The sequence below is a fragment of the Vombatus ursinus genome, unplaced genomic scaffold, assembly GCF_900497805.2.
Source record: "Vombatus ursinus unplaced genomic scaffold, bare-nosed wombat genome assembly UNPS02014769.1, whole genome shotgun sequence".
Lineage (NCBI taxonomy): Eukaryota > Metazoa > Chordata > Mammalia > Diprotodontia > Vombatidae > Vombatus > Vombatus ursinus.
The window spans coordinates 2,132,731-2,157,442 of NW_020954547.1; the positions used below are offsets into that span (position 1 = coordinate 2,132,731).

General features: G+C 41.2%; 1 protein-coding gene across 2 annotated transcripts in view; it reads right to left on the reverse strand.

Annotated features, from left to right (window-relative positions):
* Positions 1 to 24,712, reverse strand: part of SLC44A3 (solute carrier family 44 member 3) — a 104,242-nt gene that overhangs the window by 9,809 nt on the left and 69,721 nt on the right. For both annotated transcript variants that reach the window (XM_027862621.1, XM_027862622.1), the window contains 2 exons: positions 20,521 to 20,677; positions 17,214 to 17,300 (listed from right to left, as the gene is read on the reverse strand). In XM_027862621.1, the coding sequence (XP_027718422.1) occupies positions 17,214 to 17,300; positions 20,521 to 20,677 (244 nt within the window). The remainder of the gene's footprint in view (positions 1 to 17,213; positions 17,301 to 20,520; positions 20,678 to 24,712) is intronic.

Below are 24,712 nucleotides of genomic sequence, written 5' to 3' on the forward strand. Positions count from 1 at the left end.
AGAGAGAGAGAGAGAGAGAGAGAGAGAGAGAGAGAGAGAGAGAGAGATGTAGATTTGACACGGAGAAAATGCTTTTTCACATTAAATCCAAACTGAAGCCAGCATTATCATATCATTGATCTCATTTTAACAGAGAGCCAGAATTTTCTCTTCTTGGAAAGAGAAACTGTAAACCTATAATTGTTATAATTCAATAATTCAAATGGCTCTAGACACTCATCATTATGGAGACCTCTAGCTGTGTGGGTCAAGGGGGTTGAGACTCATCCAGATTCTGTTCAGCACTCCATGAATTTTTCACTGGCTGTTCCCTATGGCTGGAATTCTCTCCCTTCTCACCTCTGTCTCCTAGATTTCCTGCCTTCCTTCCAGACTCAGTTCAAATCCTATCTCATACAAGACATCTTTCCTCCGCTCCCTTGATGCTAGTGCTTTCCTTCTGAGATTTCATCCAAATTTTCTTGTATTTATCTTGTTTGTACATAGTTATTTGTGTGCTGTCTCCCTCATTAGATTGTGAACTTGATTGTTTTTGCTTTTCTTTGTAGCCATCAGCACTTAGCACAATGCCTGGCACATAACAGGCATTTAATAAATGTTTGTTGGTGGCAGCTAGAAGGTGAAGTAAATAGAGAACCAGTTCCAGACTCAGGAGGACCTGAGTTCAAATCTGGCCTCAGACACTTGACACTAGCTGTGTGACCCTGGGCAAGTCACTTAATCCCTATTGCCTCACCCAAAAATAAACAAACCACCCCCCCAAAAAATGCTTGTTGACATGTTATATTTGGATTCTTGTCACTGTCTTTCTGTAAATACTCTACAGAAGATTTATCCAAAAAAGAAATGGAAGCCTTCCCCTGATGTAGAGGACAGAGGTTTGGTCTTGGAACCAGGAGGACATCTGTTCCAAAGCACGTACTAGTTACATGGCTATGGTTATTAATTACCTTTTCAGAGCACCAGGGCATTTCTCAAAGACTAATATGTAAGGTGCTGATGAGTTATGGATCAGCAATGAATAAAAGAGTCGCCATTTCAGGAATTTCCCACACTGATGTTGTTGTTTGGTTGTTTCTAACTCTTCAGGACCCCATTTGGAGTTTTCCTGCAGAGATACTGGAGTGATTTGCCATTTCCTTTTCCAGCTCATTTTACAGATGAGGAAACTGAGGTAAACAGGGTTAAGTGACTTGCCCAGGGTCACACAGCTAGTGTCTGAGAGCATATTTGAACTCAAGTCCTCCTGACTTCAGAGTGGGTGCTCTAACCACTGCACCACCTAGCTGCCTTCGCACATTGATAATAGGTTCATAACTCACACAGGTCCTCTTTTCATTTAAGCTGGCAGAATTAATCTCTTCTCTGTAGAAGGGCAAAGACATTTACCAAGGAGCTGGCAGGGGAAAAAATCAACTTTCATTTTGGAATGGATTCCTGGTATTATTGCCTCAAGGCAATAACTTCTTTCTTTTCATGCTGTGTGAGGGGTGAGAGGCAGCAAGGCACAGTAATGCCTGAGAGTCAAGAAAACTCCCAGGATTCAAGTCCTGCCTTTAACAGGAATGTGTGACCCTATCCAAGTCACTTAACCTCCCAGTGCCCTAGGCCACCCTGCAGGACTCTAAAAGGCATTAACAGAAGCTGACTTGTATTAGTAGGGAGTGGTTCCTTCTAGGGAGTTCTGTATGCCAATGGAATCACAGGTTTGGACTGAAAATCCCCAAACCCCCAAATGCTTGGGTTATGACAGAAAAGTTTCTGACAAGAATTAATCCATTTAGTTTGTCAGGAAAATGGCCGTCTATTTCACAGTGCACCAGAAACATAAGAATAAATAATTGGCTACAGCCAAAGAATATGAGTTATGAAAAACTGCTTGGTTCCCAGAATTGTGCTGGTATTCATGTGCTCTTCCAGAACGAAATGAAATACCAGGGAAATCACACAGCCTAACAACAAAATGGACTATCAGATTCCTTGTTTAATCTACTGTAACATGTACATGTGCAATCACACAAGAGCAAGGACTGTTTTGCCTTTCTATTTGTATTTCCAGCCCTTAGCACAAGGTTTTCAATACAGTAAACACACAATAAATGCTTCATTCATTCATTCAGTTCTGAGCCCTCTTTTTATCACAAGCTCCCCACCAGGGCCACTCCATTAGAAATCCTTGGGCCTCTGTGATTCTAGCATTCACTAAACTATTTCCATTCTGGTCACTTCAGGAATTCACCCATCATATTGCTGCATGACAAATGTGCTGGTCTTCAGGCTAAGCTAAGCTACATGGTTCTATCAAGTTCTGGAGATTTTCATGCCTCAGACAGTGTCTTTGAAAATGGAAACAAATTAAGGCCTCCATTTTTTTTTATTAAATAAGCTTGAGAGCCCCCAACATCTATTTCTTGGATTTTTGATAAATCCACCGGAGAAAGGAAGGACAGCTGCCATAGGTACAAAAAATATTCATGGCAGACATTCTCGTCATAGCAAAGAACTGGAAGGAAAGTTGGTCCTCAGTGAGAGGGGAATGGCTGAACAAATTGTGGCAGTAAAGTTGAAATGGGTAATGCAAAAGTACCATGAAGAGGATACAAGGGGCTACCTCATAAGACAGGAGTGTGCCATCTTTGGCTGCGTTTCAATGGAAGCTTGCTGACCATTTATTAGGGAATTTGGTAGAAGGAATTGCTGCATCGGCTTTGGTGCTGGACTAATTGTAAAGCTCCTGGCAACTCATAAATTGTTTGCTTCGCTGAAAGTTGTAATAAGCATTCAGCTAATAGAAATGCATGTGTTACACCTTCCATGTCATAGACAGTGCCCTATACAAAGCAGATGCTTAATACGTGATTGTTAAATTAAATTGAATAATAAGGATCTGGGTCAGAAAACACCTTTAAATATGCACAATGAATTTGATAATGCTCATGAAACTGAATACAGCATAATTTAAATGATATGTTGGCTTCAGAGAGGAGAGGAGATGTGCTTTCTTTTTTCATTGGAGAAGTGTGTGTGTGTGTGTGTGTGTGTGTGTGTGTGTGTGTGTGTGGTGCTGTGGATATAGAATGTTGCATATGTTGTCACAAACATCTTACATGTCACAGCCACCCTCTACTAAAAGTTTGCCCCTATGGTTTTAGAAAAACCTGCAAAGACTTGTATAAGTGAAGTGATTGAAGCAGGCAGAACCAGGAGAACAATTTATACAATGACAATAATATCATACAGACAAAAAACTCAAAAAAAAGATTTAGGAATTCTGATCAACATAATGACCAACCATGATTCCAGAAAACTCATGATGAAACATGCTACCCATCTCCTGATTGAGAAATGAAAAAAATCAGAGCAGACTGAGAAATATAATATATAACAGAATATAATACACAGCATAATACAGTACCGATACCAAGGAAACCCCAAATGGAGTCACAAAGACTTGGACACAACTAACTGACTAAACAACTGAAGGGGATCTTTTTCTATCTGAGCTTGGCCCCACTGGACTAGATGATTTCTGACTCTACAGCTCTAAGCCTACGATTCTATGGCCTGTTGCCCTTGTTGAATAACAAACCCAAGTTTCTACAATGCTTTATCATTAGGACCTGGGCCTAAGATTACATTGGCACAGAGAACTAACTGCTGGGTAGGCAAATGCCTTCTACCAACGTAGATCAGGGTCTTTTCTGCAATTCAGAGTCTTGGAGAGCTGCTGAGGGAGACCACGGAGAGGGCACGTGGCTCACCACGGTCACACAGTCAATGAGGATTTTTTTTTTTTAGGCAATTGGGGTTAAGTGATTTGCCTAGGGTCACACAGCTAGTAAGTGTCAAGTGTTTGGTCTGAGATCGGATTTGAATTCAGGTCCTCCTGACTTCAGGGCCGGTGCTCTATCCCAAGCCCCACTTAGCTGCCCCACTGTCAATGAGGATTTATGAAGCACTTACTATGTGCCCATTTGCTGAAGTGCAAAGAAAGGACAGTTTTTGTCAGAGATGGGACTTGAATCCAGGTCTTCTGGACTTCGAGACCAGCAATCTCTGTACTCTATCATGCTGTCTTCTTATACCTTGTTTAATCCTTGCAGAAAACCTGGGTCAGAGTGAGTGGTATGTAAAGTCCAAGCAAGGTGAGGGTGTCCTTTATTGTTTATTTAAATTTTATTTTCTCAATTGACCAACATTTATTTTCTCTCCCTTCTATCCCCTCTGCAACTGAAAAGAAAAAGAAAATCCTGCCTGAAGATACTAATGGAAGGAAGATAAAATTAGTCAGACCTCTCTAGAGAGCAGAAATCACTGCTTCTCTATTCCCTCATTCTCTATTCCATCTGATCTTCACAAAGAAGCCCCAGGTCATATAGATCATACCATTTTAATGGGGCCTCTGCTTGAGCCTTGGGGAGCCAGAGACGTCTCCCTCTAGACTGAGAGGAGAGTAGGACAGGATGGGGTGAGGGGAATCACAGATGGCACAAATGGGAATGTTTATGTACTTCTACATACCACACATTTTGAAAAGACCCCTGTCGGCCTCCTTCTGACCTGGGGAACACAGTGTTGGCCAGGCTGGGGAGGCAAAGGGCTGATCAGGGCAGCTTTATGAGAAAAACTGTGTGGCTGAGAGCCAGGCTGTAAATGGAAAGGGCCCTGTTTGCTGAGGATAATGCCTGCTCTGTGAGACAGCTGAACTCCCTATGCCAGGCCGGTACTCAAAGAAAATGAGGCTGCTGAAAGATGATTACCATGGCAACAGATTTTTTTCCTTTCCAAGCACCAAAGAACAAGAATCATTTCCACCAGTGTAGCCTCTTTCTGGTACTTTTGCTTGGAGACGTGTGTGTGTGTGCACTCAAGGGGTGGGGGGGGGTACGCATGCACACACGCATGTACACATGTACACATATGAGTGTGGATCTCTAAGTGTGTGTATGGGTGTATAAGTATATATAAAAGTGTGTGTGTATACAAATGTATGTATGGGCATACAAGTATATATACAATTACGTGTATACATTTACATGTGTACATATGCGCATGTATACATGTGTACATACACATCTATACATATAAGTGTGGGTCTATAAGTGTGTGCATGAGTATACAATTGTGTGTATATATGTGCGTACACAAAAGCATATAAAAGCATGAATATGAGTGTGGATACGTGTGTACGTGTGTGTGTGTGTTTTTGAGGTGTGTAGAAGCAGCCGTTTCATGATTAGGGTCACTCTTTGTATTTGATGGTAGCCCTGACTTCCTTTTGAATTCACTTTCTTCCCCCCCCACTCCACCCCCCCGCTACTAACATGTTGAAAGCAACTTGACTAGGTGCCAGGAACACAGAAGCAGTGCAAGCTAACACAGTGGAATCAAAGGATATAGAACTGGAAAGGATCTGAGAGCTCATCTAATTTAACCCCCTCATTTTACAGATGAGGAAACTGAGGCATAGAGAGGTCAAGTGACTTATGTGGCACAGATGGCGAGTGGTGGAGCTGAGATCTGAACTCAGTCCTCTGATGCAGGGATCAAGTGCTCTTGTACTTAGACCTTGCTGTTTCCCCAGTTCTGCAGGGGTCCCAGGGGATGAACACTGGATTTGAAGTTAGAGGGGGTAGTGTTCAAATCTTAATAAGTGCTTATTGACTGACTGGTGATAGAGCACACAGACTGCTGGTTATAATCAGAGGACCCGAGTTCAAATACTAGCTATGCCACCTAATATCTATGTAACCCAGGGCAAATAACTTATCCTTTTAGGGATCTCAGAGACCAGAAGACCTCTAAAGGCCCTTCATGCTCTGGATCTATGGACCTGTAAGTCCATAATCCTGTTGCTTTGTGATGGTTTCTTCTGTTAGTTCATCAGCCCAGGACTGAGGCTTGAGCTGCTGGTGGGTGGGGTTTGCTGCCCTCCATGATTCATGGATCTGTGTAGCATTCCAAAATGAATCCCTAGCATGTCATACATTTCACCCCTGAGGAGAGTTGAAAGCCTTTAAAAGCCATATTATTTTAGCATTTGCTTGGCCCCATTGATGATGATGGAAACTGAGAAAAAATGGGAAGACATCAAACCAAAGGGTGACTACATTACATTTTAAGACACAGCATCACAGATCTTAGGGTTGGAAGAATTCTTATCAGAGATGCTGAGCCTTTCATTCTGAAATCCTCTGCTCTATGTGGCTTGTGTTGCGGTGGGGCTTCCTTCCAACTTTCAGATTCTGTGATATGAGAACTCCATCTCCCATTGAAGATCTAAAAAGTCTTAACAGATAAAACCTTAAAATTAGTTGAAGCACATAAGAGACTAAATGACTTGCCCAGGGTCACACAGATAGTAGGTGTGAGGCGCAGGATTTGAATCTAATTCTTCCCAATTCCAAGCCTAATATTTTATTGGGTCCCATACATTATCTCTTAACATGTTCTCTTTGCCTTTTGTACAGCGTATTCTCCCTGACTGGAATACACTTCCTTTTCACCTCTGCCTTTAAGGCTCACCTCCTCCAAGAGGCCTTTCTGGATCTGACTCTCGCCCCAGTTGCTGGTGCTCTGTTCCCCACCCTGCACATTACTTTGTTGTATATCTTGAGGGCAGGGATGTTTTGTTTTTGTTTTTTCCCTTGGGAGGCACTTAAATGATTGTTGAATTTAACAGATTTTTTTTCCAAACAAGTTCATTTGATCCTCAGGACAACCTTTGAGGCAGACAAGGCAGGAATCATTATTCTCATTTTACAGGTGAGAAAACTTAGGACCAACAGTCATACACATGACTTGCCCAAGGTCACGCAAGCTAGGAAAGAGGCAGAACTGAGACTGAACCCCCCGCTGTGGGTGACACCAGATGTGGTGCTTGGCTGTTACTCTTCCACGTACAGCTGTCCAGTGGAGACTGCTGACCACAGGACAACAAGAGATCAGCACCGCGCCCCCCTCCTCCCCAACCCCTCCACAGCACAGTTCAGTGTCCTTTCTCCCCTGCTTCCTGGTTTATCAGGAAGTTGTATTTAGCCGACTCCCTCAAGGTTTTCCCACAGCTCAGACCCCACAGATGGCAGCCCTTTCCCTGAGTACATTTCCAGCCTAACTAGGAAATGTTGTGATGGGAAGGTCCCAAGGCTGTGGGAGTTGGAGTGACTGCTAGAAACTGAAAGTTTTGGGAAAGTCTAGCAAAATCGTATTCAGAGTTGAAGCAGATGACTGTTTCAGGGCTGTGGGCAACATTCCCAGCCTCTACTGTGAATTTGCTTTGCTTCTGAGCAACAGGGGACAAAAGGGAAATGTGTTTCAGGAGACTGTAGGTGAGGGTTCAAGGTCAGAATTTTTCGGGTGATGGGACTGGAGGTGGAGTGTGGGAAGGATCTGCGGGGGTTCTGCGAATGACTAATTAAAATTCAGGGCTATCATTTTGCTACTAACAATCTAGCAACTAAAGCCATGGTCTTTTTTTTTTTTTCATTGTTTTTCAATTGTGCCTGATTCTTCGTGACCCCATTTGGAGTTTTCTTGGCAAAGATAATGGAGTGATTCACTGTTTCCTTGTCTGGCTCGTTAACAAATAAGGAAACTGAGGCAAACAAGGTGAAGCGATTTGCCCAGGGTCACACACATAGTAAATGTCTGGGGCAGGATTTGAACTTAGGCTCTCCTGACTCAGGCTCAGCACCCTATGCACTGTGACACCTAACTGCCTCAGCCACAGTCTTTAGGTTCATATATTTATGGCTAAAAGGGAACTCAGAGACCCAGTGGGTCATCCTCCTTCACTTTTTAAGATAAGGAAATAACCCAAATGGTGTTACTTGGTATTACTTGACGGTACAGGATGTAAAAGGCCCAGAAAAGAGGAGTGATTCACCCAAATGTGTATTTGTGTGTGTGTGTGGGGGCATCAGAATTTGAATTCAGAGCCCTAGGACTCTAATTCCCTTACTCTCTCTACTGAATCACACTGCCATCTAGAATTTTTTTAGCTCTCAACTGAAACCTTTAATGCCACTGGAATGTTAGAGTCTGCATTTCCCAAACTTCTCTCAGCTCCAGTGACATCAGGGGCAGCTTCTAGCCATTCAGCTCAACTCAGCCAACTTTATCAAATTATCTTAGCATTTACACCCCACTGTTCCCCAGCTGTATGTGGGACAGTGGCAAGAGCACTGGATTTGGATGCCAAGGATGTGTCCTGGGCACAGCCTCAGCTCTTAAGGGGACAACAAAAGACACGCAAGGGCAGGGATGTACTGGACCCAACTCCAACCCAATGGTTACATTTTCAGTGTAAATTTCATTCATGCCTCAGAAATTGGCAAATGCTACAAATCAGGGCTTGATTTATTATTCTGTTGATTGTCTAGGTTTAAGAAAGTGATGGAGAAAATGTTAATAGTGCACATTAAACTTGAAGTGCACCCTGCGTAGATTTCTTTTTCTCCAGAAAGGTGGTTGTTAGATATTACTCAGCATATAGCTGCATGAGATCATGGTATCCACTCTTAGGGAACTCACAATATTGTCAGCAGTCAAGTTATACAAAGGTTCGGTCTACGTACCGAACAATGTACAAACATACTTGTAAATATAAATACTGCCAATAGTGTAAGTGCCAGCCACTGTGCTATGTGATGGGGATAAAAAGATTAAGATTAAATAGCCCCTGCCCCCAAGGAGCTTACATTCTGTGTGTATGTATATATGTATGTATACACACATTCTATGTGTATATACATTTTGTATACATATGTATAGATAGATTGTACATATATATTCTTCATATATATACATTCTATGTATATTTACACATATAGTATAAATAGATTGGAAAAAAGTATACAGAAAATACTAGAACGAATCTTGGATTTATAGTTAGCTGAGACCTGGGTTTAAATCCTTTCCCTGACAGCTACTGCCCTCTCCCCTCAAAGCTGTAAATATTCTGTATATATTCAGAGGCTCGAAGCATCATGGATTTAGAGCGAGAAAGGACCTTAGAGGTCATCAAATCCAATCCCCTTGTTTTACAGATGAGGAAATCAAGGCCTAGAGAGGTGAGGTGACTTACTAGGGGACAGACAGCTAGCAAGTATCTAGATTTGAACTCATACACAGGTTGTTGGCCCCATTAGAATGTAAGTTTCCCGAGGGCAGGACCTATTTTTTTTTTTTTGGTCTTTGTATTCCCAGCACTATGCTTGGCACACAACAGGCACTCAATAAATGTTGGCTGGTTGGTAAATCACAACCTCATTAGCTTCAATTTCCTCATCTATTCAGATGGGGCTAAAAGAAGAAGGCTTTTTTTTGCGGGGGGAGCCATTACTATAAAATGCAAACTCCTGTATTTGACTTTTAATGTCCCTTTTAGTCTGGCTCCAGCCTCCCTTTCCAGGCTTGCTTTCTGCTCATTACTCTCCTACGGTCCGACCAGAGTGGCCTTCCTGCTGTTCCTTGTACTCACTATCCCCATTTCCTGCCTGCAGACCTTTGCACAGGCCACCCTCCACGCTTCCCTTACAGTCACCTCACAGAATTCCTAGCTTCCTTCAAAGCTCAGCTCAAGCGCTGTCTTCTCCAAGAAGCCTGTCCTGATTCCTCCAGCTGCTCATGTCCCTTTTCCCCTCCAAAAGTATACATAGTTTGTATTTAATTTTCTATGTATATGTTATTTCCTTCCCTAAAAGAGGATAAGTTTCTTGAGGGCAGGGATTGCTTTTCTGTCTTTGTATTCTCAATGCCTGGCATATAGGAGGCACTTAATAGGTGCTGATTAAATTAAGAAGACAGATAAAGCCGAACTTTGATGAATAATTTATTTAGAAGCAGTCAGATAATTATGTCTGATAGGCAGACACCATTCACCACAGGTTAGTGCCTAAGTTAGTGCCCCTGGTGGTGACCATGAGCAAGTCACTCCTTGCCTTAGTTTCCTTGTCTGTAAAATGGGCCGGAAAAGGAAATTGCAAACCACTCTAGTATCTTTGCCAAGAAAACCCCAAATGGGGTCACAAAGAGTTGGATACAACTAAAACAACTTAACAAAACAAAAACCAGTGCCTAAGTGGGGGGTTCCATGTATATACTTTTCTTACTCCTTTCTACCACCCTTTCTATTTCGGTTTACTCCTATATGTCCCAGGTGGAGAAATTTTAAGCCAGGATCTGTTGAAAAGAGCTCTGTTTCTGACGGCTGTTCCTCCATCTTTGTCACAGATGTAGGTCGGGACAGGTATGGTCCAATACGGTTCTAGTCCCAGATTCGTGAGTTCACATTTCAGCACCCATGGCTGGCAGGGCCTCTGCCCCAGACAGCTCAAAGCCATGGATATAGAAGGTCATGCTCTGGAGCCTCAGTGGCTTCCAAATGGTGCCCTAGGATCCAAGAGCAAGGCAGTGTGATGTGATGAAAAGAGTAAAAACAGAAGACCTGGGTTTAAATCCCAGATCTGCTTACTCCCTGTGTAAATTTGGTCTGGTTACTTTTCTCAGCCTCAGTTTACTCAGCTGAAAAAATGTTAAGGATGAGATAGATAAACTCTAAAGTCCCTTCTGGCTCTAAATGGAATGAGTTTCCATCACCAACTTCTATTTGTTGCTCTTGAGACATTTCATGGTCCCTGGCAAATGGTATGCTTACTTGGTGCCTCAATTCCTTTCTATTTAAACTAGGGATACGTACCATTTGCCCAGAAACAGCTGCACTATGAGGATTACTGTTGGCTACAAAAGAATTTTTCCTGTAAATGATCATATATACACAAATGTATATTTTTGCATGATATGCATACACGCACATAGCATATCCATCCTCACAAGATTAGCTGCCAGCCCCCAGAATAGACATGGATAAGAGGGTAACTTGAATTCTGAATGACTGTTTTAATTACATGCAAACTTTAAAAAGAATAGCTTTGTTTGGCTAACTTGGTCTCTAGTGAGGCATCCTGATTCTGGCAATGTTTACTCCAGAAGGACTGGGCCTCTTTAAGGCTTTTAAATCATGTAGGGCATCTGGATAAAGAAACTCCACATCATTCGTTACTTTCTTCCTGAATGCACGTGCTGCCCCATGGAAGAGGGTAGCTGAAGACCTGCCAGTTGGCTAAGGATGAACCAAAACTCCAAATGGAAAAATGAAGGGGCACCCTTGCACTATTGATGGACGGTGAAAAAAAAGGTTTATTGAAATCGGGCTAACAGAGGAAGGCAGAAGAAAAGAAGACTTTGAGATATTAAAAAGTGAAGTCTCTGTCACAAAGGCTCTTGAGACAGAAGCCGACATTATGTGCTTTGGAAGCCAGAAAAAAGTATGGGGCGGAGAGGAAGGCGGGGGTATTGGATGTGTGTAGCTAAATACTTCTTAGCTACCACCAAGTTTTTTATCTCATCAGACAAGGGCTGAGATGGTTCCAATGGACTGTTTAGGGACCCTGCTGACTGATATATTTTGAAAGTCAGTAGAATCTGGGGTGGAGAGAGATAATGATCTTGTATTTATTTAGGACCTTAGAGCTGATTTGAGGACTAGTCAAGCTCTGCTATTTGTACCAAGTAAATCTGATTCATTTTGTCCTGACTCTGGCCATTGGTCAATGAAATGGAGTACTGAACTTACTGGCGCCATAGCAATCCCACATCACAGCCAAAGGCAGAAATGTGTCACTGAATAATGGTCTCTGAAATGATCGTTGGCCGTAATTCTATTAGCAGCCCAGGCATCCTTATTTGTGCTACAACACTGGGAGAATATAACCTTAGAAAACAACACAAACAACTATGTTGAGAATATAAAGGAAAACCACATTAAAAACCATGAGAACTCAGATCCATACAATGACAAATCTTGATTTCTGAGACCTGAAGATGAAACACAGCTCTTTCTTCTCAGTAGAGAAGTCGTGGACTAGAGGTACAGAATACAATATACACTGCCAGATATGACCATCGCATCATTTTGTTTTGCTTAACTTCTTTGTTAGAAAAATTTTTGTTGGAGGTTGATGGTATTGGGAAGTGACTATGGTGTAAAGAAAAATAAAACCCTAAATCTCTAATATAATTAAAAAAAAAAATCTTGGTAGGAAGATACAGAAAGCACCGTCATCTCTACCACCCTGTCTTGTGCATGCCCTAGGCCAGAGCAATGCAAGATTTTGCTATTGTTGTGGTTATTTTTGACATTACCATTATGTATATAATTATACCTAATACATACACACATATGTCTGAATATGTATATATGTACACAATATACATATATGTGTATATATACATCCATATATACACACACAGCTTAAAATAAGGTAAGCATTTGATTCTTAACGCAACTTTATGAAGAAGACACTTCTCTATTATATAGGTACTTCCCTATTATTAATACGATAATAATAACAATAACCTGTGGTTTCAGATATATAAACTCCCTTTACCAACGTAAATCGCCAATTGTTTTTTTCGCAGCTTTATAGTCTTAGAGAGTTGTCTAGGGCTCAAAGAGGTAAAGAGAGTTACCCAGGGTCACACAGCCAGGATGTGTCAGAGACAGGACTTGAACCCAGGGCTTTCTGACTTGGAGGTCAGCTCCTTGTCTGCTACACCATATTGTCTCTCATAGGACCAAGCCAACAATAACAACAGTAGAAACAATCCTACAATGCTCTGGTCAGAATAAAGTACTAGAAACTGTGGCATAACAGAGAGAGTACTGGAGTTGGAGTCAGGAAGACCTGGGTTCAAATCTCACCTCAGATACTACCTGTGTGACCCTGGGCTTGCAAGTTACAACCTTTCTATGCTGCAGTTTTCCTCATCTGTAAAATTACAGGGTTGGACTCAGTAGCCTCTAAGGTCCCTTCTAGCTTAAAATCTATAGTCCTAAAAAGTCAGTTATTATTATTAGAAGCAATTATTAGAAATAACAGAAATATTATTATTATTAGAAATAACTGATATTTATATAATGTTTTAAGATTTGTATTTGATCCTTATATTTGCTTTATGAAGGAGGTACTTCCTTATTTAGGGAATGTCATTATTATTCCCATTTTACATATGAGGCAGCTGAAACTTGGCAAAGCTATGTGCCTTGCTTGTGGTTACATGGTAACTGCTGGAGGCAACATTTGAACACAGGTCTCTTCTAACTTCAATTTCAGCAACCTGACCATTATACAATGCTGTCTTGAACCTAGTACTACACACTTGGCCATTCGTTAGAATTATACTGTCAAAATAAAAAAAAAATGGAAAGTTAAACTTGTCACATTTTTTTCCCTGCTCCTCACCACTAAAATAACATGACGTATCTTCGTTACAGTCATCAAAAAGAGTACCATCCCAGCTGGCTCTGTATCATTATATAAATTAAATAAATTATAAATTTAAATTAATAAAATAAATAATTAATAAAATAAATAATTAAATAAATTATTTTTGCCTTGCCTTGCCTTCCTTACGGTGAATAGATAATATGGATACTTAGGGCAAAAATTGTATACTTATCCACTAAGTCAACATAGCAAAGCACTTTAAAAAAATAGATTAAGATATATATGTATGTGTGCTTGTGCATGTGCGTGTGTATAATATGTCCCATATTTACCCATGAACATGTTTGCTTCCCCAGCAGAATGTAAGCTCCTTGAGGGCAGGAACTATCTTTTATATTTCATCCCCAGCTCTTAGTGGTGTCCAACACACAGCAGGCATTTCACAAATGCTTGTTGATTAACTGATTTAGGATTTGGGGTTGTACAAGGGGAACACAGTTGGCCAAGCAGGATGTTCCAGAAGCTTTGCTGACTTGTGGGAGGTGGATTTGGGTAGACTGGATAATAAAGAAAGGGGGAGGCTGTGTCTTCTTTCAGAGGTGTTAAAAAACAAACCAACCAACCTATACATTAAGGACTGATTAAGAGGAAGCCTGGCATAGCCAATAGAGTGCTAGACTTGGAGTCATGAAGACCTGAGTTCAACAAATCCCTCCTCAGGCATTTATTAGCTATATGACTCTTTTAGCCTCAGTTTCCTCATCTGTAAAAAAAATGGAGATAATAATAGCACTTACTTATAGGGTTGTTGTGAGGATGAAATATGATAATGTATGGAAAGCCTTTTGCAAACCTTAAAGGACTATATAATTATTATAATTAGTCACTGGTATAAGCACAAGTAGCAATATCAGGGAATGGACAGATCGCTTTCCTGTCAGGAAAAGTTGTTGCTGTTGAGCACTTTAGTCGTGTTTAACTGTTCATGACCCAACTTGGGGTTTTCTTGGCAAAGATATTGGAATGGTTTTTCATTTCCTTCTCCAACTCTTTTTATAGATGAGGAAACCGAGACAAACGGGGTAACTTACTTGCCCAGGGTCACACAGCTAGTACGTATCTGAGGCTGGATTTGAACTCTTGAAGTCTTCCTGACTTCAGACCTTGCGCTCTATCCACTGCACCATCTACGTTCAAACCTTGCCACTGACACTCAGTAGCTGTGTGACCATGAACAAGTCACTGAGCCTCAGGAAACTCTCTAAGGCTTAGTTACTAAGTTGTAGATCAGTTAGAGGGATTTCCTTTCACAACTCCCTCCTTCCCCTCTCTAAGAAGCTTTCCCTGATCCCTGCAGCTTGCACTGATTCCTTCCCTTTTCTGAAATATCTTAGGACTTATCTGTACCATTTATTTCAATATCTGACATTTGCTGTCTTACATGATGATTTAAAGGTTGTATGTGGTTCTGTCACAGCACCTGACCTAGACTGCAAATTCCCTAAGGGCAGGGACAATGTACCCAATACAACATGGTCAGTGAATACCTATATAGCCACTAAATACTGGAGGTGGAAGGGACCTATGAGATTTGGTCTGACTTCTCCCCTCTCCCTACATATTTTACAGATGAAAAAATGGTTCTTACCAGTGCCGAAGCCAAGACAGGTGAGATAAATTATAAATTGTCTAAGGCCACACAGCTAGTTAGTGGTAGAGGTGGGATTAAAAAATTAAGTTTCCTAGTTCCTAACCCATTGCTCTTTCTACTGTACAATCCATTCATTTATAAAATACCTATGATGTGCCAGGTACAGTAGTAGGTGCTGTGAATACAAAGACAGAAACAATTCAGTCCTTGCCCTCAAAAAGCTTACTGTCTACCGAGAAGGATGAAATATCTACACAGATAAATTTTTTGTTTGTGTTTTGAGAGGCAACTGGGGTTAAATAACTTGCCCAGGGTCACACAGCTAGTAAGTGTCAAGTGTCTGGTCTGAGACCGAATTTGAATTCAGGTCGTCCTGACTTCAGGGCTAGTGCTCTATCCACTGTGCCATTTAGCTGCCCTCACAGATAAATTTTTAATAAATATATGTATATCTACATCTACATATATGGTGCCCCAAAAATCTTAAGGCAGTTTAACAAGACTTTTGGGTGACAGAAGGAGGGAGGGAGGGAGGGAGAGAGAGAGAGAGATCACCATTATTAAAGGTACAGAGATGTCAAAGCAAAGGCTAAGAGTAGGCCCCTGGATTTAGCAGTTAAGAGATCAATGGCAACCTAAAAAGTGAAGTTTCAATTGAATGGTGGGGCTGGAAGCCAGATTGCAAAAGGCTGATCAGTGAGTGTCCAGATAGCTAAGTAGTCAAATACGCAAAAGAAAAAATGCAAAGGAGCAATCACCATATAAAAGAATGCTCTGAATCTCTAATAATAAGATCAATGTAAATTAAAACAAGCTGTTAAAGATCAGATTGGTAGAGATAACGAGAGGTGAAAATAGTGACGGGTGGAGGGACTGTGGGGACAGGCACATTAATGTACTGACGGTAGAACTGTGAGTTGGGACAACTATTCTGGAACATAATTTTGCAATTATAATAGAAATGTTATTATATAGTACAGCACCTTTGGATCAGTGAACCACTTCTGGGATTATGCCCCAAAGAGGTCAAAGACAGAGAGAAAAGTACCACATATTGAGTAACAGCTGAATAAACTTTGGTATAGGAACATGATGGGATATTATTGTGCTATATGAAATGTCAAATATGAAGAATTCTGAGAAACTTGAGATATGCATGAACTGATGCAGAATGAAGTAAGCAGAACGAAGAGAACAACTTACACAATAATCATGCTTTTTTAAAAAAATAACTTACAGACTCCCACTAATGTAAAAGAAAACACTCAGAGACATCAACATTCTGACCAGTGCAATGACCAATCTTTACTTTAGAGTTTAATACATCAATGAAACTTATTGTCTTGGAAGGGAAGTCATGGACTATACAGGTGAAGTCTGACATGGCCAAAGTGTTGTTTTGTTTAGCTTATTTATTTCTTTGTTAAAAAAAAAGAAAAGAAAAGAAAAGAAGGTTCTATGGTGGAGGTGGTAGTAGAGTCATTGGAAAGGAATACGTTAAAAAAGACATCAATGAAACTTTTTTTTTTTAACTGTATAGGAGGTAGGTTTGGAGGCAATGATTGTACATGGTCATTTCTAGGAGTTTGGATGATAGCTTGAGGGGATGGAAGGAAAAAAAAGGTTTTTAAGGGCTAGGGAGACCTGGGCATGCTTATGGGCATACGAGAAGTCAGTGAATTAAGAGATATCGAAGATGAGGAAAGGGAGGGAATGATGGGGAGGCCATACTTCTGGAGGAGAGAGAGAATTCAACTCAAAGATTCTGTGCTTTTCATCAATTTGAATATCTTTGGACAAAAAAGTAAAAATTTAAACAATGGTAGTATGCAAATGTTCATAAATTACAGGGGAAAGAAGTTATTTATATCTTGAAAGAAGATTGGTGGAATGTGTAAAATTAGGGAGGCAATTTCCTCCCTGTTTAAAGGAAAATTATAGTTCTCTGACAAGACACTGAAAATGCTATATTCACAAACGAGTGATTCATTCCCTTTTGTTCTCTTTGCTGGAGAAGAGAAATACGTTTCTTTCAGAACCCAAGAGACAACTGTACTTTAAAGCCAAAGGCAATTCTGAACTGCCAATTCCATTGCCTTTCACTTCATTCAACTAAGCTTAACCCTACAAGCACATATTAAGTACCTACTAAGTGCCAGGCACGGTGCTTGGTTCTGGAGATAGAAAAACAAAAATGAAACTGGCCTTAAAGGAGCTTACATTCTACAACCTTCATCTCAGTGTAAGAAAGGGCCTCCTTTTGAGAAACGTACCTGGTTTAGATGGCTCAGGCACTTGTCCAGGCACCCAAAACAGGATGAGCAGTACTTGAGCGTGTACTTTGCACAGGTGCTCTCTTCCTATAGGGGAAAAGAAAAGTTAGACAACAGAGAAAAAACAAATGGGGTTTATCCCCAGAATGCTAAGGGGGCAATTGGGAAAACAGGTTTATTTTGGCTTGGACACGATTGTGCATACAGTGATTCTTATATGACCACAAAGAAGTGTTTTGACTTATTAAGAAATGGGAAGAGGCAGCTCAGGAGTCAGGAAGACCTAGATGCAAATTCTGCCAGTGATAGAGACCAGCTAAGAGACTCTGGGCAAGTCATGGAATACCTAAGTGTCACAGGCAACTTTCTAGGACTTTGTTTTTTAATCACTCTTCTTGGATCCTACCAAATGTTCTTCAAGTAGCACACAATTTTTATAAAAGGCTTTAACACGTGGGAAAAAGCAGCATTCTGGTGAGAACACCAAAGTAATATGGATCTTTGATCTACACCCTTTTTGGATTGGAATCAGCAATTTCATCAGGTAGGAATCACCCAGTGTGGAAACTCTACTATTGCTGATCAACAATTTGACTACAACTTACAGTTTAAGAGTTGGGATATACTCTATATAGTTCAACTCTCCTTAATTTTGGAGAATAGGAGATTGAGGTCCAGTAAGGTTAGATAACTTATCCATGGTCATAGCTAATGTGTGGGTATTTGTGTGTTTTTTTGTTTTTGGTTGGGCAATGGGGGTTAAGTGACTTGCCTAGGGTCACACAGCTAGTAAGTGTTATGTGTCTGAGGCCAGATTTGAACTCAGGTCCTCCTGAATCCAGGGCTGGTGCTCTATCCACTGCGCTACGAAGCTGCCCCGCCAGTGTGTGTTAGAGGCAGGCCATGAACCCAGGTCATTTTTGGCTCAGTCTACTATGCCATGCTTATCTCCTCATTCTCCCCTCTCCTTCCATCTCCCACTCCCCATCCTCCAGTTCTATACACATATATGAAAACAGAGAAAACCCGTTTAGGTTTTATTTTATTAGAAACAAAAATTTCGGTTTGGGGGTTAAAGTCCAAAAAAGAAAACCATACTTTCTAAAGACAATATGAATTCCTCACACGTCTTAATACTGAGACTACTGGGTGGGGGTAGGAGTCAAACACGAAGTACCCACATCCAGAGTTAATAATCAGCTAAGGAATTTCCAGAAATAACTCTGAAATCTTACATCGGCAGGACCCCTGCCTTATATGGACTTATTTTTGGTTGTTGGTAGGGTTTGTTGGCCCTAAAGCCAATTCAATTGGATGAAACAATATCTGAGTTCTTCTGGGCCTGTCTCTGATCATAAGCTAGCCTGTTTAAAGCAGCAGACAAGTGGTGGCTGGCTGAAATTTCTAAGTTGACGATACATAGTTAGTGTGAAGAGGACTTTTTTTTTTTGAAGTTAGAAAAGGATCATGGCTGTAGAGGTGGAAGGGCTCTTTAGAGGTCATCCATTTTACAGATAAAGAAACTGAGACCCAAAGAGGTTGACACAAGCGTCACACAGGTGACAAAGCTGGGATCTAGACTCAAGCCCTGTGAGAATAAGGTCAGCACTCTGTCCATTCTGCCATCAATTGATCAATGAACATTAAGAACCCGGGGATACAAGGACAAATGTCCCTACCCCAAAGGACCTTACAGACCGGTCAGGCTGCCTCTTTTTAAGGGTCCTCAGAAGCATAATGTGATCAGGAAGGATTTGGGCTTCATGATGCCATGGAATCTCAGTGACGATAAAGTAGACTTTAGGATTTCATGCTTGAGACCCAGAGCTGTCCTGCCAATTTCTTCCCAAGATTTATAAGAGGCCTTTCCTTCAGAGATTGGCTCTTTTTGCTCTCTGGGTCAGCTAAACCTCTTGCCTGATTTATATAAAAATTCATTTCTTTCCAAGGAGTCCCTTTCTCCAGGTCTCTTAGGATGGGAGGAGTTAGGGACCATTTCTAAAAAAGCAGAAGCCAGACATTCAGAGGAGGACAGACATCTTCAAGGTTTTGTCCTGGCCAGGGAAAAGACTCTCCGAGAGGGACGAAAACCATCTAAATATGGCTCCTCCAGACTCAGACAGTAATAACACCGAACCCAGCAGCTCCACACCTCAAATGACAACTACTTAACATGCATTTCATGATCCGGAAGCCAAAGGTTTTTGTGTGAAATCCAATCAATGTTTCCCAATTTCTGCACTCATTTTGTGGCTTTTTCATGGATTATTAAGAAAGCACAGAGCAATTTCTGGACAATTATCACTCTCCAGAAAAAAACAAAAAAAACTCCAAGGACTTGAGAAGCATCCATACATGTAGACTCTTCTCCATTTCACTAATGGTACACAAAGGTTTGGATCTTAAATAGCTTCAACTTCGGATGTTTCTCCAACCCTCTGGCAAATGGAGAGAGCTTAACATTGTGTGAGAACAGGCTGGCTTGGGGGATTTCCAATCTTTCGTTGTTCCAGCGGGCCAGAAATACCATGAGAGCAGCTGTTTTCCTGGTGTTCTGGTTTCTGTTGGCATTCATAACCAAATGTGCATGGAAATAAAAACCAGCGGGATAGGGCGGGAGGTGGGGGCGGGCAGCAACACAAACAAAAACCCTATAGTTTTCTGTCCTTTGCTTAGGTTTGGAGCAGGGATTTGGGTCAGCTTGCCCATTCCTGTTATACATACCACCAACTTCCCATGACATCCTGTGTGAAATGGAAAAGGTCGGGAATATTCTCTCATAAAAACCAGAAGTAAACCTTTTTACCTAATGCTTCATTTATTTATTTTTGAAAATGGCTGTGAGACAAATGCCCTGGGACACTTCAAATTTTATCTCGAGTATTTATTCCTCTATTTTTCCTCCTGTAGCAAACATTTAAACGAGAAAGAAACCCTGCTAAGTGGACGAGACACTCAAACCATTTCCAGATCTCTCTCTCTCTCTCTCTCTCTCTCTCTCTCTCTCTCTCTCTCTCCCCCCCTCCCCCCCCCCCCCCCAACCCCCCCCCCCCCATGTTTGGAGGAAGCCCAACAAACAAAATCCACAAACAAAAAGTAGAAGGAGAAAGACTTGCACAGTGAGAACAAATGATTGAAAGAATATTGGAGCCCACTGAATGGACACTGGCCCAGATTGGATTCCTTGCCCTGAGCCAGCTGTAGTTTTCCAGCTGGTTACTTTCCTGTAACCTGACCCCTGGCACCAGGCCAGGGCAGGAGGCAGGGCTTGGGCAGGGTAGGAGGGGGCATGGTACAATTCACTTACCTTTTCTTTCAGGGTGTTAGAGAGGTATGTGAAAACAGTTCTCGGAATCCTCACCATGGTGATTAGAAAGGACCCCTTTACAACTGTTCCTTGATGATAGTTAAAAAGAGTGACCAGGGATGAAAGGATGGGGCGCCGAGGAGGGTCACTTTTATTTCTACGAGGGGAAAAAAAAAAAAGCATTCAAAAAGGCAATGCTCCAGCTACCCCATGACATCTCTGTGTTTTAGATCAGCAAGAGGACTCAAAGTTTCAGCCTTATGAAGCAGAGAAGTAAGAGCCATCAGGCACTTGTTATTCACTGAATTTAAGCACTTATTTGAGCTCATTGAATTTCTTACTAATAGCTTTTGTGGGGAGAGGCCATGTAGGAAACTGGTTCTGGAGCCAGCTTTGGAGTCAGGTAATGTAGTACAATGGAAAGCTCAGAAGACATGGATTTGCATCTCAGCTCTGACGATCACTATCTGTGTGACTTTGGGCAAGTCACTTAGGATCTCTAGGTCTCAGTTTCCTTAGCTATAACTTGCAAATCCAAAGGGTTGGACTGACCAGGGGTTCTTAGCCTTTTTTTTTTTTTTTGGTGGCATGGAAGACCCCTTCTCACAACAATGTTTTTAAATGCATAAAATTAAACATATAGGATTCCAAAGGAAACAGACTATGGTGAAGTACTTATCAAAATATAAAAAACAAAAACAAGTTCAGGAGTCCTAGGTTAAGAACCATTAGAGATGATCCCTGAGGTCCCTTTCAACTGTAAATCTAAGATAATATGATCCTAAGACCTGGATTCAATTCCTGCTTCTTACACATACCACCTGTGTGACTCTGTGGAAAAAGAGGAAAGGAAAGGGAAGAGAAGGAAATAAGCATTTCTAAAGCACCTACAAAGTGCCAGATGCTTTACAAATATGATTTCATTTGAACCTCACAACAGTCTTGCAAGGTGAGTGCTATCATTATCCCCATTTTACAGCTGAGAAAGTCAGGCAAACAGAGGTTAAATGACTTGCCCTGGGTCACACAGGTAGAAAGCACAGAAGGGCAAATTTGAACTCAGGTCTTTCTGACTCCAGGCCCAGTGCTAATTCACTATGTCACCTAACTGACTCTGGGCCAATAAATTAAACTTTCAGTGCCCCAGAAGACTTATAAGATGAAGAAGGGTTGCCCTTCTTCAATGGTAGGAGTTTCCTAAACCAGTGAAATCACAGGCCAGGACAAAAACAAAAACAAAAACAAAAACAAAAAACCCAAAGCTCTTTTGGTTGTATTTAATACTGTCAATGGAGATAAAAACAGAAAAGCCGGAAGAGTTGAGGTAAGCAAATCCCCCCAGTTTCTTTCTTTCTTTCTTGTTCCTGAACTCCTGTTACTGAACTTAACCTCATTCCTGCTTCAGAAGTTTATCAGGATACCTAATCAATGACCTCAAAGGACTGATTTTGCATGTGGGAATGAAACCAGAGCAAACATGGCTGTGTAGGATTTTGGTGATTGGATTTCAGCAGCCAAACAATAACCCTCTGCGAATGAAATGCATTTTGATTGGCTGATAGCAACCCGAACAACCACACTCTCAGATGCAGGGCCTTTCAAACAGTCCCAGGATAGGAGACTCCTGAAAGTAAGTGGTGTTTTTTTTTTTTTTTCCCGGTGGTTATTGCTGTTTTCTCTTTAAAGGTCACTTTCATGTGAATCATTTACAGAAATGGCCATGACACAGCTCCCAAGAATGTCCCTGGGCCAGTGTCATAGGCAGGAAGAAAAAAGAAAAGGAGCAACCTTTGCCCTCCCTGAGCCTCACGCCTCTCTATTCAACCCCACCACTCCGTTCCCACCGACACCACACCACTGAGAGTGACAGACATAGTTCACGGGAAAGACAGAGGCCTTTGTGAACAGTTCTTTCACTCCTGCCAAGCAAAGCCCTATGGACTCACTAATGGGTTTTCTACACTGCAATGTAAGCTGATGGCTGAGAAACCCTTGAAAATGGACATTCTAACTTCAAGCTTGTTCTGGGGGCGTGTGAGGAAATGTGAAAGGGTGAGAAAGGGTCCAGGGTTTTAAGAAATGTATCTTTATCACGAATATAAATCACCTAGTCAGACCAGGGTTTTTTTTTTTTCTTTTTGAGGGAACAGGACCTGTGATTTCATCTGTGTAGGATGCTCTTTGGCATGAAACTCTAACCGGTAGATGCCAGGCACAGACTGCATCTATTCTCAAACTAATCTGGCATCTCTCTGCCTTTCCAATGTTCCTATACATTACTCCCTTCTACTCACTCTAAGATACAGCCATTCTGGACTCCACACATGCCATTCTATCTCCTGTCTCCACACTTCTGCCTTGGCTGTCTACCCTGGCTTGAACATAATCCCTCTTCACCACTACCTCATAGAATCTCTGGCTCCAGTGAAGACTCAGCTCAAGGAGGCCCTTCCTGGTCATACTCAGATGCTGGTGCTCTCCTTTCTGAGGTTATCTTTCTTGTATTTTGTATGTATTTACATACTCATTTACATATACATATATGTATACATACATACATATATGCACATGTTATATATAAAATTTGGAGGCAGAAATAAAAATAGTCCTTGCCTCAAAGAACTTAGATTCTAATGGGGGAGAGAAGATATTTGATTTCTTTCCTTTCCTTTCCTTCCTTCCCTTTCTTTCTTTCTTATTTTTCCTTTCTTCCTGCACATAGGCATATATAGTAGGTTACATTACATGTTACACACACACACACACACACAATATCTATATATATATATCTACATATATATAGATATATATAATCCCTGCCCTCAAACAGCTTACATTCTAATGGAGGAGATGACATATATATTGTCTACATAATGTATATAACAGACAACATATAATACACATATAAATATGTATAATATATACAAGGTATATTATATACAATAGATATATAACTATGTAACTATGTATCTCTCACACACACACACACACACATATATGTTGTCTCCCTCATTAAAATGTAATCTCTTTGAGAGCAAGGACTGTTTTTTAATTACAGGGACCCCTTGTCCAAAGGCTCTAGACATCCCGGTCCCATGGTTACCAAACTCCCACCCATTACTCCCTCAGTCTCAGTGAGGCAGGATCTTTTGCTGCCTAAGCACTCCATCCCTCACCCCCACCCCTACTGTCCCCACTTCCCATTCTGTTGTCCCCCATCCACCTCAACCCATCCCTCCTAAGTCCTCTCATTATTTTAGAGTCAGCATTTTTCCCACTCTTCTCACTCCAGATGAAATCAGAGGTTTGGACACTTTCCCAATCCCTCCCCCACTTGTTTTCCTATCCTGCCCAAAATCCCAGAGGAGAACATCTTACAGGAATAAAACTAACGTATATTCTTTTTTAAAAAAAATTTTTGCTTGCTTTTTTTTTGTGGGGGGAATGTTTGGGAAAAGAGAATAGAGTTTGCTTTCCCATTTAGACAACATACATGCAGCTGAGTTACATTATTACTATAGTGCCCAGTTCTTAGCACAGTATCTGGCACAGAGTAAGGCACTTAGTAAATGGTTATTGATTGATTGATTTTGTGTCCAGGAATCAAGGATAACATCTCTATTACAGGCTTGGCATGGAGTAGTGAGTGATAGGTACTCACATATCACTGTATACATGTGACCTGGGGTCTGATCCACAGGGTGGGTCTGTCATGATATTATTACTATAACATATAACAGAGTTTTTAACTAGAGCAAATCTATTAGTCTAGAATGTATATATGTATATGTATGTATATATATATGTATATATATGTGTGTGTGTGTGTATATCTATATATCTCCAATCCCTGCTTCCCTATCAAACAGCACATCCCAATTAGTATTTTAGTTGTTATTCAAGACATTGTGGTATAGTGAACTTGGATTCAGACCTACATTCCAATCCCAGACCTGCTACCTATAAGCCACTAGTGCCACTTAGCCTTGGTTTCCTCTTTGGTACAATAAACAGCATGACTTGAAGGTCCCTTCCAACACCATTTTTGTGTGTGATCACACAAGTTCCAACGCTTGTATGCTATGATTCAAAGGCAAAACTGCCAGGAGTCAGTGGAAGGGCATAGCCAAACCCCTTTACAAGGCTGATTATGGAGAGGGTGGTTTGGGAAATTCCATGGCTGAATTATAGG